A 16,666-nucleotide genomic window follows, 5' to 3' on the forward strand; every position below is an offset into this window, starting at 1 on the left:
GTAATAGGCTCCATTCTGCAATTCTTAATTTCTTTGCTTCTTTCTTTTGTAGCCAATCTCTTTGCTACACTAAAACTCTACACTTCATTACCCATTTAGTAATCACATTTGCCTAGCTAAACTTACTTTGAAAATCAAAAAGTTTCCCACTGCCCAAACAATGAACCCACCTTTAAACCTTTTTCTTAATGTTTATTTACCTGGTAAGATTGCCCAATAAAGTCAGAGGGAGACATTGAATATAAGATTAGTTACACATACTTTTAAAAATTGAATAAATTTTATCTTTTTCAATAAGATAGATATAATATCAACACTCATAATAAACTTGCCTAAATTACAAAATACCCTATAGATGAAGTAAAGTATGTAGTTATAATAGCTCCATGTTGTCTGAAAAGATTTCCAAGGTTTTTCCTCATTTGTGCTACCCTAACCTCAGCAGAAGCTTAGAAAAATCTAAGGAGCATTTCACCATTTCTGATTATGTAAAATGATTATGACTCAACTGCTGGCAAATACTCCCTACATTGGTGTATTCTGCCAATCATTACTGTAGGAGTCTTCACCCTGTAGCCTGAATTTGCTTCTGTTTGTCTTGTCCAGTAGGGCTTGTTGAGTTAACTGAACAAGGACTACATCTTACACTACATTCTATTTACCACATAACCTAGCCAATATAATATCAACTTTTTAACGTGTTTCAAGACTAATATAATGCTAATTTTCCACTGGGAAAAATTCTATGGAATTTAAGAGCTTTCTGAAATGAGTTATGATTTCCTCTTACGGAGAAAATAACATCAGGTAAAATTGTTTAATAAAATTATCAATTTAAAAATATGAGTGGAAGCTCTATAAAAATCTCTATTTTGTTGCTCTAAAATAAAAATTCTACATTTTAACTGCTTTTTTCTCTCGAAGAATATTAAAGGCATATTTATGGTAGCATTGTATAGATAATAATGATTATTTTTTTCAGCAAAAGAAAGGGTGTTTTAGTAATCTAAGAATGCTTATGGTCCTACGTTACTAGACTAGACAATGCAATAAGAATTATGCATACTTAACAAAAATATCTATATTTGTTTTATAGATAACTTATCATTGACTTATTAAAGTGAGCATAAATATAGTTAAACCATAACCTTCCAAATCCTACAATGATGTAAAAACAACTTACATGTGAAAAGAATGTTAAAAAGATCATTGGTATGCAAAAATTTTCAAACTGACATTCAGCAATGATTTTCTAAGATAATCAAAGTTAAATAAAATAAGTTAGAATTCATAGACTTCTTATTAGCCTAAGAAGAAGATACTTAGTATAAAGTTCCATTTTATATAGGGAAGGTGAAAATGATGCTTTAACCATTTCAAGTGTTTGATGTCAAAGGTGAATAGATTTGTAAAGTTTTGACATAATTATTTTGTGAGTTTGAGATTCTTAAAAAATTGGTGAAGATAGAAACTTCAGAACTCCCCAAATCTTTAGACATTGTGGTTTACTCTGCAATAGACTTAGACCCTCCTAGATCTTTTGATTTTTAAAAGCAGTTAAGTGAATCAAAAAAATCAAAATTAGAGATGGGGGGAGAAGGAGGACAAGGAGAGGAAAGTATTAGAGAAAATGTCTAGGGTTTGTTTTCTGCCTTGTATGGAACTAGAGAAAATAGGATCATCTCATGCAATTGATCTGAAAATTAAGCATGATAGCCATAATTGAAGGTGAATATGGAAAATATAATTCTTAGTGACCACCTTCTATTAACATTTTCATACTTACTGCCTTCTTTTCAGAACAATTTTTTAGTAAAAAATATTATTAAATCTCAATCACTAAAAATGCATTTATTAAACATAAAAGGTGGTACTACATATAATCCCTGGTCCAAAGAAGTAAAATCTCTTCTTCAAAAAGTACTACATGTAAGAATTAATAGTACAACCAAAAGGAAAACAACAACTTTTCTGGCTTAAATCTGCTCATTTCATTTTGTGAAGATTTTGTAGCCTGGCATATGACAGCTGAAATATAAATTATCCTTTACAAAAATGTCAAAATGATTTGTTGGAAGAAAAAAACTCAAGATTTTAAAACACACTTTTGGTATACAACCACATATTCATCAATTTATAACTGCCAAAACAGAAAATAAAGAGTTAACATTTCATTATCTAAATTTAAAAAATACTTACACTATGGACTTTTCCAGGCGACTTCCCTGTGAACCAACAATCTCCCCCAATGTACAAAACACTTGTCCCAGAAAGTCCTAAAATAGATAAAAGGATTAAATCTCTTAAGTTCCCAAACTGTCTTTACACTATGTATTTTGTACATCATATCTGCACTGTTTTCATTGCTAAAATATTGAATTCTCAAACTTCCAAGAATAAAGAAAATAAGCTGAAAATGCACTAATTTTAGCATGTGATTGTCTCCTAAGTTTGCACAGCCTTTTGTCCTTTAATCACTAAGCTGGTTTGTTATTAAGAGTGTTTAGACATTGTGTTTATTTTCTTTCTCCTTTTTAAATTAAAATGAAAATGGAAAAAATGTTCCATGATTTGAATCCACAATTGGGTTCACTTGAGATGTCTCTGAGACTTCTAAACTTTTGGCTGAGAAGGCAAATCATGAAAGCACAGAGCAGTGGTGGCTAGCACTAACAGTGATACTTACAAAGAAGCAGTGTGACATCATGGCTACAACTAGGATCCAGAGCCACACTGCCAGATGTCTGTTCCAGTACCACCACTGACCATTTGTGACTGTGGCAGTTATTAAACTCACTGGTTCCCTCTAACATGTAGTCACCCCCTTACAGAGCTATTTTGAGGTTTCAATGAGTTACTGCATGAGATAATATTAGCATATATTAAGTGCCTAAAAATGGGTTAAGTATAAAACATTATAAAGTTATTAATGTACCACTAGATGATTCTTATTTTCAAGACTCAGAATAACCTTGCAAAATGAGAGATCTGTTACTAATACTAAATTTCATGTATAAAGAAACTAATCATCTAGGAGGTTATTTCTCTCATGTTTTAAGCAGTCAGTAAATAGCAGAGTCAGAACTAACCCAGATATTCTGATTCAAGACTGAAATACTGCCTAAGAATTTACATATCATAAATACAATGCAACTTCCCATGTCAATAAAATAAGGGCTCCAACACCATCTGGATATGTGGGTCAAGAAAATATAGAGGTGGGTCAGATAGAGGCACTCTCTCTAGCATAGCCTGTGTAAGAATCCAAGCTGTCCTAAAGGAGAAAGTTGGAGATCTCCCTAAATTGTACTGTGAACTGGCCCAGGAAAAGCCCTAAGAAGGATGGGCAGAGGAATGACAGCAAACAAAATGTTGTTTTAAGTTTCACTAAATAAAAATTTTAAATGCCTAACAAGCCATAAAAGTAAAAACTGTGTTATTCAGGGTAAGTTGCTATAAGTCTCATGAGAGGAAAAAAAACTGTAGACTAGGATAGTCAAGGGAATATTTTCCCAAAGTAAGTAAGCCTTGAGAACCAGGTAAGAATCAGATCATGGATAGAAGACAGTTGGAACATTTGAGTCCTAGAGAACAAATCAGAGTATCAGGCAAGAATGTAATGAGAAAAGAGCAGACCTCAAATAAAGGACAGAAACAGAGATAAAGAATCAAGACTGTGGAGGGCCCTCTTGGCCAAGCAACAACAAAAACAAAGTTGCCTTAGATTAATGAGAAGCAACTGACAACGTTTCAGCAATTCAGGGACACCATTAGAACAGTGCATTTAGAAGATTACTCAGATACCAATTTGCAGAATGGACTGAGGAGTGAAGAAAAATATGGAAGCCAGATCAATTAGAAGGCCACAGTAGTTAATAAGAAGTAAAGTGTTAAGGCCCAAGCTAAAGTAGCAAATGCTTGGGAACAGTGCACAGAAAAATGGCAGGATTTGGTGTAAGCTGTACCTGCACATGGTGGGGGGTAGGGCAATGGAAAGAGGGAGAGAGAAATAGAAAATAAATCTGGATTTGGAACTTGATGGCTGACAGATTGGCAATAACTTAATAAAATTGTAAATCATTTTAAATTTTGCTTTCGAGTAAGCAAAAACTACTTAAGGTAAAGCCTTGACATACTTAAATTAAATATCCATAAAAATAGCATGTCTTTCCCAATTTCATAAAAGACTTTACAAATATGTTTATGGTTTTTTTTAAAACAAACATAACTTTTTCTAAGTCTTATGGCACACAAGGGAGCTTAATACTAAAGATTTGGAATATGTCATTGGTCTTGTAAGTCAGCAGCAAAAAATACATGGGGATTCTGGAACTCTTTCCTAAGGATACCGATATTGATGGACAGCTGCTCATACTACATATTAAATGGATTTTGCCAATATAGTAACAAGTCTCAGTAAAAGCTGTTCATTGCTGTAATGACTCAAGAAAACAGAACAGATATATTGAGCAGTCCATATTAGAGTAGACACATATTAGCAAATAGAGAACACACACATATCATCATTGAGGAACAAAAAAGGAAATAAAAATAATAAAGTCAATAAAATGTGCTCCAAAAAGATATAGTGTGCATCTGCACACATTATAGTTATTGCACTCTTTGCCCCTAAATATTTATGGTATCTATGTAATTACTTTACATCTGCCTATGTTTGTGTATTCCCAATTAAGCAACACATTTACTACTCACAATGCAAAAATTAGCACATAATATTTAATATTTGTCTACTTCTCCTTGTGTTGGAAAACTCTAGTGAATCCACTTTTTGTCATCTCAATGGTCTACATTTCCTATGAATTTTACACAATACTAGTAATATACTTAGTGTCCCTTAATGGATATTTTTAGATATGTATTCTGTAGTTAGATAAAGATAGAAATAAAAACTAGCTATAATAGAAACTGCTTTACTGTTTCTTATTATAGTGTTGTATTCCAGTTGATGAGCCACCATAGTTAGTTCATAATAGAATTTCCAGTATAAATCCAAGCACTTTTCTACAATTCTAACACACACATAGACCTAATCCACTTTACAGTGGCTGGCAATTTAGAAATGTTTCAATTTATTCAATCATATTAACTACTGGGCTTTCCAAAAACTGACCATGAATACTTGATAAATGTATTCATTATTATTTTATAATCTAAGTAATATACAGTTAGAACTTAGTTTTGAAATCTGTTTAAATGACTATAAACCATATTGTTAGTATATAACAATATAAGATGCATTATGCCACTCTTTAAAAGTATCCAGATATTACCCTAAATCCAATATGCTAGTAATAAAAGTGGAAGGCTTATCACCGAGCAGTAGAGGAGACAAGAAAAAACAAAAAACAAAAACCAGAGAGTATAGCTATACAAGGCATCATAATAATAATATGTTTCACATTGCATAGATAGTTTTTTAAAAACTTAGCAAATCAGAGGAAGTGTTTGGATTATTCCCATAACAATCTAAATCTAGTTTTATTACTAGCATAACACAACTCAAAATCCAAGGGAACATTGCTGTACTATCAGATTCCAGTTGATTACTCTACATTTATGTTTCTCTTCTATTTTTTTTAATATTCAGAGGAATGTCTACTTTAATTGTATGCATGAGCATAATATCCTAATTTCTTCCGAATTTTTTTTTTTTTTTTTTTTTTTTTTTTTTTTCTTTTTGCGGTATGCGGGCCTCTCACTGTTGTGGCCTCTCCCGCCGCGGAGCACAGGCTCCGGACGCGCAGGCCCAGCGGCCATGGCTCACGGGCCCAGCCGCTCCGCGGCACATGGGATCCTCCCAGACCGGGGCACGAACCCGTATCCCCTGCATCGGCAGGCGGACTCTCAACCACCGCGCCACCAGGGAGGCCCATCCGAATTTTTTTTTATTATACCTACATTTACATTTATTACAGGGAAAGGATACATTAAAGTTAGCCATGGAAAGACACATAGGGAAGAATACAGGAGGGTTCCAAATGGAAGTTTTCATTGTCCCTAAGATGCATTACTCTCCTGTCATTATTACTTTATTATTTCATTTGTACCAATCTTCATTAACGAATTCCATCCATCTACATTTTATATTATATTATAGCAAGAAACTTATCTATACTCATGAAAATTACACTGATGCTATGTGCTCTAATACTTCCACACAAATAAAAAGGTAATTTACTTTGCATTAAATTAACTGGTTTTGTATTGGTTTGTATGCTTGCTTGCTAGGTATTACTATTAATGACTCATATATTCTTTATAAAAGTTTTTTTTACTTACATACATTTATTTATTTATTTAGGAAAGCAGAATGACATACTCCTCAGGAGTGAGAATTATAAGAGGCTAGACTGCCTGTGTTTGTATTTTGGCTGAAACATTTACTAATGTCTCTACACCTCAGTATCCTAATCTATAAAATACACTTTGTAAATAATACTTGCCAATTAAATTGTTGGGAGGTCTAAGTAAGATAACGTATGCAAAACACTTAAAATAAATGCTGGGAACATAGTAAGTATCTAATAAATATATGCCTCCTCTCTCCATCTTACTTTCCTGGGTTAAAGAATATTACTACATACACAAAACTTTCCACTTGCCACTAGATTCCACTACTGGAGATACTATAATTATCTGAATAAAATAATACATTTTCTTTTCCAAGACCCCTTTACACTCATGGTCAACACAAATGCTCATTTTGAGTGTCGTTATAAAACCCAGAAGTGTCTTATCTTAAATGTTAACAAGTATACATACAAATAAGAATGACATTTTTAAAACATAGTATAATGAACCAGGAGGCGTGGTTTCATATTAACTTGTAAATAAAATTTCTCATTTCTATACTATTACAAAGCTAACCAATGAATGTAGATTATCATCAGCATCATCATAAACAATTTTGTAAGCATTCAATAGTGTGGCATCTTTTTCCTAAAAGAACTACAAAGATAATATTTAAATGGCTTTCCTGTTTTATAAAATGACCAATGAGCATAGAAAATATTTCTAATTAATAGATAATTCAAATTAAAAGACAAACGGGTTATTGATAGCTAAGTTTTAACACAGCATAGTAATTGAGTACAATCAACTGTTCAGGAGTTAATCATTCATTCTTGATAAGATAGAGTCATGATTTGCCTCCACTTCTTGCTTTTACCCATTTTGTGATCATTAAGCTTTTTTAAGCACATGCACACCAAGCCAGTAAAAGCAAGAGAAAATAAATGATACAAAATTCCTCACTTTTATAAAATTTTAACCATTGTGGAAAAAATTGGTGAGGAAAGTTTGTATAACTTGTGAAATTTTATTGTCAGCATTATTTACTAATATTTTACTGTTGGTACTACCTGCTAATATTGCTGACTTCCTCTATATTTAATTAATTCATACTAATCACAGCAACTATAGAGATTGAGGAGTGACTTAGTTATATTATGTACTATATACTAATATGACAATCATTTATAATAATCAAGAATGGTGATTCTTTGCTCAATAATCTTTCCTACTTTCTTTTTTTTAATTAAATTTATTTATTTATTTATTTATTTTTGGTTGCATTGGGTCTTGGTTGCTGTGAGTGGGCTTCCTCTAGTTGTGACAGGGGGGCACTCTTCATTGCAATGTGCAGGCTTCTCATTGTGGTGACCTCTCCTGTTGCAGAGCACGGGCTCTAGGCATGTGGGTTTCTGTAGTTGTGGCACTTGGGCTCAGTAGTTGTGGTTCATGGGCTCTAGAGCGCAGGCTCAGTAGTTATACCACACGGGCTTAGTTGCTCTGTGGCATGTGGAATTTTCCCAGACCAAGGCTCGAACCCATGTACCCTGCATTGGCAGGTGGATTCCCAACCACTGCACCACCAGGGAAGCCCCTGTTTTCTTAATGGTTGTGCTGTTTGGGGTATAAAGCAAACTCAACATGAAGCAATTTGATTTAATATTTTAATAAAAATAATTTGTCCCATTTTAACATTATAATAATACACCCTTTTTTAAATCAAGAATTTGTCTTTTTAATGAATGGATCCATCTACAAAGCAAAAATGCTAATCCTACCTCCAAGAAATTAACACAAATTTCTTTTTTTTCCTCCACCCACTCCTGAAATTTATTTTTTAAATGCACAGAAATAATATAAATAGCAAAAAGTATATACAAAGAAAAATAATTCATCCACCTATTTCAGGACAAATTCTTACTACACACACATTACCAGTATCATCAAAATATCATAAAAAGTTCCCTATAATTTTCAAGAATATGCATACATATATATGTGTGTGTGTGTCCATGTGCAGTGTTTCTTCATATAATGTTTTCCACAAATGAGAGAATTTCCCACACATTATTATTAATAGATTTAAACTTAGACATCAGTAGCTAAATTGCAAATATAATTTCAAACTTATACTCTAAAGTTGAATTTATTTTCCCTCAGCACAGTTGTTGATTTTCAAAATATTTCTTGCTTGATAAGAGTCCAAATGAAGGCAGTTAAATAAGACACTGAATGAAAGTTAATCTTTCAATGAATGAATAGATATTGATCAAAATGAACCAACTTTCTAAAATTATCAACAACATACATATTTAAATTGTGAACCGTACTATTTATAGATTAAGAGTAAAGCTACTCTATTCACAAATACTATAACAAAGCTATGGAAAATATTTACCTTCTAGAGGCACATCACTTTTTGTCTAGATGTTAGTTCTCATCAGTAAAGATGTGAGAAATGTAATATGTTAACAAAAAATGTTAAGTAAATATTCTCACTGCTGTCAAACATGATGATACAGTCAACAGGCTAAATAACTAGAAAACTTACTATATAGTACTATTAAATAATATGATATATATTATAGCATTATTAAATAATAAATATAATACTATCACACAATGTCATTAAATACTAAGCCCTGAGTAAGGGCCAGGTTTACATGCAAACACTCTCACCTAATATAACGTAATAAGTGCTAAAGACACTGTCATCAAACCTACCTCAAGCACTGTCCCTAATTCTGTCTCAAAGTCTAGGATTCTACAAGACCATGTTGAAAATGCAAATAGAAACATAATCCATTTATTGAGCATCAGTCATAAATTATTTAATTTGAATATGCTTATAAGGCTAGCTCTCATTAGCTGATAAAGACCAGAAAGCTTGCTACATAAAAAAAAGAAAGTTATTATTGAAAAGGCATCAGAGGATAGCATGGAGAGCTCTTTTACACAGGGCAGTCAGGCAAGGCCTCTAAGTAGATGACAACTAGGTAGAAATTTCAATAATATAACAGAAAGAACCATGTGAACATTTGAGACAATAGGTAGGTAGGAGAAAAAGCAAGAACAAAGTCCCTGAGACAAGAAGATACTTGGGGTGTTTAAGGAAAAGCAAGAGGGCCAGTGGGGTTAGAGTAGAATGAACAAGGAAGAGAATGGAAGGAGAGGACGGAGCCAAGGGCCCATGATGGATTGTGAATTCTGTCTCAAGTGTGGAGGGAAGCCACTGGAAAATTAATTTGAACTAGAAAGTGATATGTCCTGACTAGCCTTTTAAAATGATAATTCTGGCTAATCATTTCCCACCAAATTTGTAAATGCTAAAGTTACCCCAAGGTTCTATCCTATTCTCTTCTCCATTTATACTTTTTATATAATTTTATTGAGTTCCAACTTTATAGGCTGACAGTTCTCAAGTCTCCAGAAATGGCCTAGTCAATACCTCCAGTTAGATGCTCACTGGAGTCTCAAACAACATAAACCTGCCCTGACCACTGATTTCTCTATTCTCATCCCCACCACCTCAGTCTCTTCCTCCCCAATGTACCCCATGGCAATAAACTGTATCTTCATTTATCCAGTTTCCAATAACCTAGGAGTCATTCTATCTTCATCTCTTATTTTCAGACCTGATATCTACGTCATCAGCAACCATATCACCAAAATATATTCCAAATCTGCCACTTTTTACCACTTCAAGGTCTATACTTACCAAATATTGTTTACCTAGCTAAATTAACAGCAGTTTTATAACTGGTCTCTGTTGGTTCACAACAGCAGGAGTTCCATGGGTAAAACCTGAAACTGGCCCCTGTACACTGGGACTTCCCAACCCCATTATCCACTTCAGCTGCCAGTTGTTATTTAAACCTATAAATCAGATCACATCATCTTCCAGTGAAATCCATTAAAAAAATCCAAATTCTTTAAACTTTGGCCTACAAATCTCCACATCATCTGAATTCTATCTACCTTTCCAAATTATTCCATTCTTCTTTCCTCACCATTCAGTCTATATAAGGTAGCTATCTTTCAGTCACACCAACATACTAAATTACTTCCTGACTCAAGGTCTTTGCACTACTGTTCCTTTTGCCTTAAATGTTCTTCCCCTAGATTTTCAATAGTTCCCTCCTTCTCTTTAATAAGTATACCCAGGATAAGAACTGGTGCAGAATCATGCTGCCTGGTTGAGGGAAATATAAGCTTCTAGCTAACTAGCATCATGAGTCACCCTCTCTCAGTATCACAATTTTATTAATATAAATGTTATAAAGAAGTACGTTATCTTAGCCATTTATTTGCATTTGTTTTTATTGAATAAATCTATATACGCCACTTCCCCAACTCTAAACTGTAAGCTGTTTTAGGACAAGGATCTTGTTTGTCTTATTCATTGCTATATTTCTCAGCATTAGAAGAGTGCCTGAAATATATTTATTGCTTACCTTGTTGTGTGAATATACATTAGAATTCAGTTCAGTTATATATGGGTTAAACTGACATATACTAATGAAAAACTCTTTCCCCACTTATAAATCTATTCCTATGAAAAATGCATTTCATGATCTGAACAATTAATTAACTTTCAAATAAAATTTTCAAATACAACTGATCTATATGTGGAAGTTTATACATATAATATTTAGAAAACATATTGAAGAACACGTACATCTTCACTGAAGGTTGGTATTTTGTGGCTGAAATAATCCAGTAAGCAATTAACTATCTAAAACAAAAACTGTAGTGGGTACCTTCCAAGACCAACCAAATGGATAAATGCATTTTGGATTGCCTGGTAGGTATGAAAACTTAGTACACAAAGTACAGTTTCAATGTTATCTGCTCCAGAACACCAAACAGAATCCTAGATACACCAATTATGGGTCTGTTAATAATCTTTTCATTAATGATGCAATTAAATTATGCAAATGGAATATGTAAAGTAATTTCCTTAGAGAATCATAAAATGGATAAATCATCTAAAGGAATACATCCCTGAATTCCATAAGTCAGCTGTGAACATAATGTTTCTTCACTAAAAACTTGTCCATCACCAATAAAATCAATTAAAGTTTTACTGATTCTTCATCTATTCACCTTGTATTCATTTGCAATGTTAGAAATCTAAGGTACAGTTCTATATTATATCTCCATTTTCCTTATTACTCCCAAAAATTTAAGACTGGTACTTAATTAAGACCCCTAAGTACTAGAAACCAAATAAAATCATCCTGAATGCGGGATCTTTCAAAATTATCAGAAATGAGAAAGAGAAAAAATTTATTATTGTTAACTCAAGGAGTCTCTCTTGCTACCAAATCCCTTTTGTAAAAGATAGGTGCCTGTACTCCACATGCAAGCACAGACACTTAGCAGTATTTCCTAAAAGGTTTCAGTTTTTATTTCCCTTTGCAAAATTGGCAGATGTAGACAACCACACTTTTAAAGAACTGCATGTTCAGGGAATAAACTTAGTTTGTTTATTGGTTTCTCTGGTCTTTCAAATGCCTCCTGAATTCCTTTTGGGTTGAATAAGTTATATGCTCTTTTACCTAAAATCTGTACTTGTTTGCTTTCAAATAAAGATGGGCTTTTGTTGTTGCTAAAATCTAGCAGAAATTCAAAGCAGTTATCTCTAACAATTCTTGTAACAATTCAAAAACACATTTCCTCTTTCTTTTGACACGCTTCATCCACTCATAGCTCAGGCACTTATTAAGTAATTTGTGTTGCTTACTATATATATTTGAGAAATATAACAGAGAATAATGTGAGAATACATTAAAATGTGAGATAATATAAACTACAGGAGCTATAAAAAGCTATGCAATACTCCAGCAGAAAAGTGATGAAAATGTGAACTAAGGCAGTAACGGTAAGGAAAGAAGACAGAAGAGAAACAATTCTTTGTTAGAATGAGCAGGATTTGGTGACTTACTAGATGTGAGACAGGAAGAGGTTAAGGAAGACTGACCCTGAAATATAAGGGGAAGGAGATGTTAAGCAATTCTACTTGGGAGAGTTAGTGATCAGTTTCCATTCAGGAAAGAAAATGGGGTAAGATTCATAAAGAAGTGAAAACTGAACAAGAAACGTTAGTTCTAAAGGGGTGACTTTCTGTGATTGACTCAGGGCTGTCAGAGCTTTGCAAGACCTCCTCTGGGTAGGGGTTATCACTGCTCTCTAAAGGTATCACTAGAGCTTTGAGTGCAACAGGCCAGGTGGAATATCTCAGAGCCTCTGTCTTTGATGGCAGTAGATTTAATGTGTTTAAAGTTAAACACAATTTGTTTCTCAGTTCCTTTTTAAAGGGTCTCTAAAACACTGTGTTATGGTATTAAATGAGCCAGTATTATGTGTGCTGTTAATTATTTATTTTTATTCTCAGTCATTCAAGAACTAAGTGTATCTTCCTTTAAAGAATCATTTCAGAAACGCGAAATGTTTTTGTCATAAGAAGGATCAGGAAAATTATATGAAAGTTTTCTAAGTAAGTACACTGTGTTGATGATTATTCTCATGAAGATAATACAGGCAGAGGAGCAAAATTGGGATGGAAAAGGCCATCAAAAATACATTTTTTATATATTTGAATTTTAGGCTTCTGCAAAATATCTACCATGGAATATCTGACAAAGAGTTGGAAATTTAGATTTTCTGGGGTGTACAGAGGGTACAGGAATCATCAAGATAAGACAGGTAAATGATTGAACTCTCCCAAAGAGCGTTTATACAATAAGATGAGATGAAAATTGAAAATAAAGCCATAAGAAGCACTAATATTAAGAAATAGGAGGAGAAAGAGAAACTAAAAAATAATAGGTACTGGATAAACAGAGAGGTAGGAAAAGAAGCAAGGGAGCAATTTCCATGGAAGTCAAGGGAAGTAAGTATTTCAAGAATACAGTAGTCAATCATGTCCAAAATAATGGGGAGATCAAGTAAAGTAAAGAATGAAGAGAGGCCACTACATTTTGATCTAACCTATGTCAGAATAGTTTGAGCAGAAATGAACATGAGAATACAGTAAAGAAATTGAAGGGAGAATGAAAAGAAAGTTATGATAGAAACCTAGGCTATTTGGTAAAGAAGTATGGTGATGAGAAGATAGTAAAAGAGATATCATGACAGTAAAACAGTCAGGATAAGGATTTTTTACCATGAGAGAGTCATGAAACTCTACTTATGAAAAAAAAGCTATTCTACAAAAGAAGAATATTTGAAAAGATATGTACATTGATGGCTTCTATAAGACATATCTCTTACATAAAAATATTTAGTCATTACTGATTATTGAAGGAAGACATAATTAATCATGTTTGAGGTACCTTCCTATCCCATATTCCATATACTATACCCTGAACATCGATGGTAAGGACTACATGTTACGATCCTCACACTCAGCCTCAATATATACAACCCCATGAAAATGTCCTTAACTTCTCAGTTATTATGCCCTCTGAAGACTAGTCTAAACTGAGAAACACTGAGAATTTTTTTTTTTTTTTTTTTTTTTTTTTTTTTTTGTGGTACGTGGGCCTCTCACTGTTGTGGCCTCTCCTGCTGCAGAGCACAGGTTCCAGATGCGCAGGCTCAGCAGCCATGGCCCATGGGCCCAGCCACTCCATGGCATGTGGGATCCTCCCAGACCGGGGCACGAACCCGTGTCCCCTGCATCGGCAGGTGGACTCTCAACCACTGTGCCACCAGGGAAGCCCCACTGAGAAAATTTATTCAGAGGGAGTGGGCACTTGAAAGTCTATGCCCAGTCAGTGTTAGGGAGGTCATTTTCCCTATGTACACAGGATGAATAAATAGAGAAACTTGGTCTTCAGAGAGAAACAGAAGCTCAGAGAAAAGCCATAGTGAAAAGAATGTGTGGCTTTTTTGACTGAGAGAGAGACAGAGAGAAATAGAGAAAATAGCTGTCTCAGTCCAACCCACCATGCCTGTTTCTAGTAGCATTTCCCATACAGCAAGTTACATGTCACATTTATGAGATGCTCCTAAATCCCTTCAATAAACCGTCTCCATGTGAGATAACTTAATGCATTTTTGTTCCTTGCAACTAGATAATTTTGACTAGAAAATGTGGTTCCTTTTCTGATTCTTCCAATGAAGTTTCGAAAACTTCCAATACAAAGCTATGCAAATAAGTTTTATATGTTTAACCACATGCTATAAGTCTTATCTTAAGGAGTAAAAGGGTATCATGGCAACTGCAATGAACTTTACTTATGGGAAGTAATGAGCTTGTTACAGTATTTTTTTCAAATTGTACAAAGACTAACCTTTGAATCTTTCTTCAAATGATTCTGCTGTATGCTTCATAATAGAAATAAATATCATACCTCCTTTAGTGAAGGAAAAGATCAGTAAATTGTGATTTTTTTTTACCACCATGACCAGGCTTCCAGTTTTCCCAAATCACCTTGGGATCACTCCCTACATCCTCTCTTTCTCTGAACTATGACATTCCCTGTCTGCAAACTACATAGGAAATTATACATATACATATCTAGATAGATATCTAGATAGATAGATAGATAGATAGATAGATAGATCTCCACCTATTCTAGCTAATAGCCTACAAAAATAGTAAAATCTCACCTTCTGAGCCTCTGGGCATGAACATTAGTCTGGCTGACCTCCCAATCCTGGCACAGCTACCAATTTTACATTTGTATACTCAGATTTCACTTAAAACCTAGTTAAACCCCTTTCAGAATACTCTTTTCACCCTCATCCAGCCCTTCCTATTAGATACTGCCTAATTCCAAACTGGTCAATATTCCATTGATAAAACCACCAGTGCTTAGCCAAAGAATATCACTCTCATCCCTCACTTCCCACCACCTCCTCTTTTTCTGCCTATCTCTGACACTCTTGCTGCTCCTGAACCTGGAAACTCCCCAGATAATGGTTGTTGTCTGGTGAGTAAATCTCTCAAGGAAAAGGAATGGGAAGATCAGAGCCCAGAAAGGAAAAACAAGATAGTAAGTGACTTATGGATGGACTCTATGTCTGTGTTACTCATCTTGTACACTCAGAAACTGCCATGGTACCTGGCATGAGGAGGTACTTAGAAAATACTGTTGAACAAATGAACTACAGGGACAGCAGAATAGCATATCACTCTGCCTACACCCTAGTACTTTCCATTCTCTCAAAAGTGAAGATTCCCAAAAAGACATAATCTCACTATTTCATCTTCTTAACCTGATCCAACTTTGAACATTATAGGGAACTGACATCATTTCTTTAAAAAAACCAAATATAACAAATAAGTAAGATTAATCCATTTCACATACTGAAGATATCTTTCTTTCAATAAGCTTATCCAAATGTTATTCTAGGGTTCTTTAAAAATGTTATTTATTTTCAATGCATTTATTACATAAGTTGTGGACATATAACCTTAATATTAATTAATCAACATAAATATCAATCAAATCATGATATTATAATTTATATTTACAATCATCATAAAGAACATAAAAATATGAACTTACATGTTTTGACAAGTTGGGACTCTTCGAATCAACATCATACCTAAAAGATTAAAATATAAAATTTAAATTATTTCCACAAAATAAAGTTAGAGAAAAATGTCAGTATTTCCCCCAAAACATAAATTAAAAATGAATCAAAATTATATGAATGGGGAGAAAAACTTAGCAAATTTAGAAATTTCTCATAATCTGTGGCCTACATAGCAAAGGTAGAACTCACAATCCCTGGGTGCTTTTATTTCTACAACTTAAGTAGAAGTCCTAATATTTTCACAGTCATGAATTCTTCTGCTCGATAAGACAAGTTTAAAATTTCCCTTTTCTGTAAATCAATAGATTCCTAATACTCTGTAAAAACTGAAATTCCCTTTTAAAACAAGTGAGGATAACAGGCTATCATTTGTTATAATTATAATTACATTATATAATTATATATAAATATAAGTATATTATAATTATATTATAATTCTTATTTAATATCATAAATGTTCTTATTAATTTTGAAATTTGACCAAAGTAATGATATATTATTTTTCCCCAATCACAGAACTTGGGGAAACCATGTATTTTATGGAAAAAGAAATGTATTTATATAGGATTATTATATGTCCTATTTTTGATCACTTAGTACTGGAAATAAATGATTTCTTTAGGAGATCCTGGGAAAACATCACCTACTGTCACTTTAGCCCCTCGTTTTAAAATTTTTTTAGAAACAGAAAGGCTGCTAATAACCAAAACAATCTCAATTTACTGAATTTTTAAATAGGAAAATATTTGTACTGGTTCCAGTCTTTCTCCCAAATCATATTCCTTTCACATTCTTTGTGCAT

At 33.5% G+C, this 16,666-nt stretch overlaps 1 protein-coding gene across 2 annotated transcripts in view; it reads right to left on the reverse strand.

Annotated features, from left to right (window-relative positions):
* Positions 1-15,886, reverse strand: part of CPNE8 (copine 8) — a 229,608-nt gene extending 213,722 nt beyond the window's left edge. Inside the window, exon 1 of one of the 2 annotated variants that reach the window (XM_081247806.1) lies at positions 15,834-15,886. In XM_081247806.1, the coding sequence (XP_081103932.1) occupies positions 15,834-15,871 (38 nt within the window). In that variant the 5' untranslated portion in view covers positions 15,872-15,886. Of the gene's footprint in view, positions 1-2,199; positions 2,251-15,833 lie in introns of those variants that run through there. The other variant, XM_081247807.1, reaches the window with a different exon arrangement.
* Between the last annotated feature and the right edge of the window lie 780 nt (positions 15,887-16,666).

This window comes from Mesoplodon bidens (genome assembly GCF_964165515.1).
Source record: "Mesoplodon bidens genome assembly, chromosome: 11".
Classification (NCBI taxonomy): Eukaryota; Metazoa; Chordata; class Mammalia; order Artiodactyla; family Ziphiidae; genus Mesoplodon; species Mesoplodon bidens.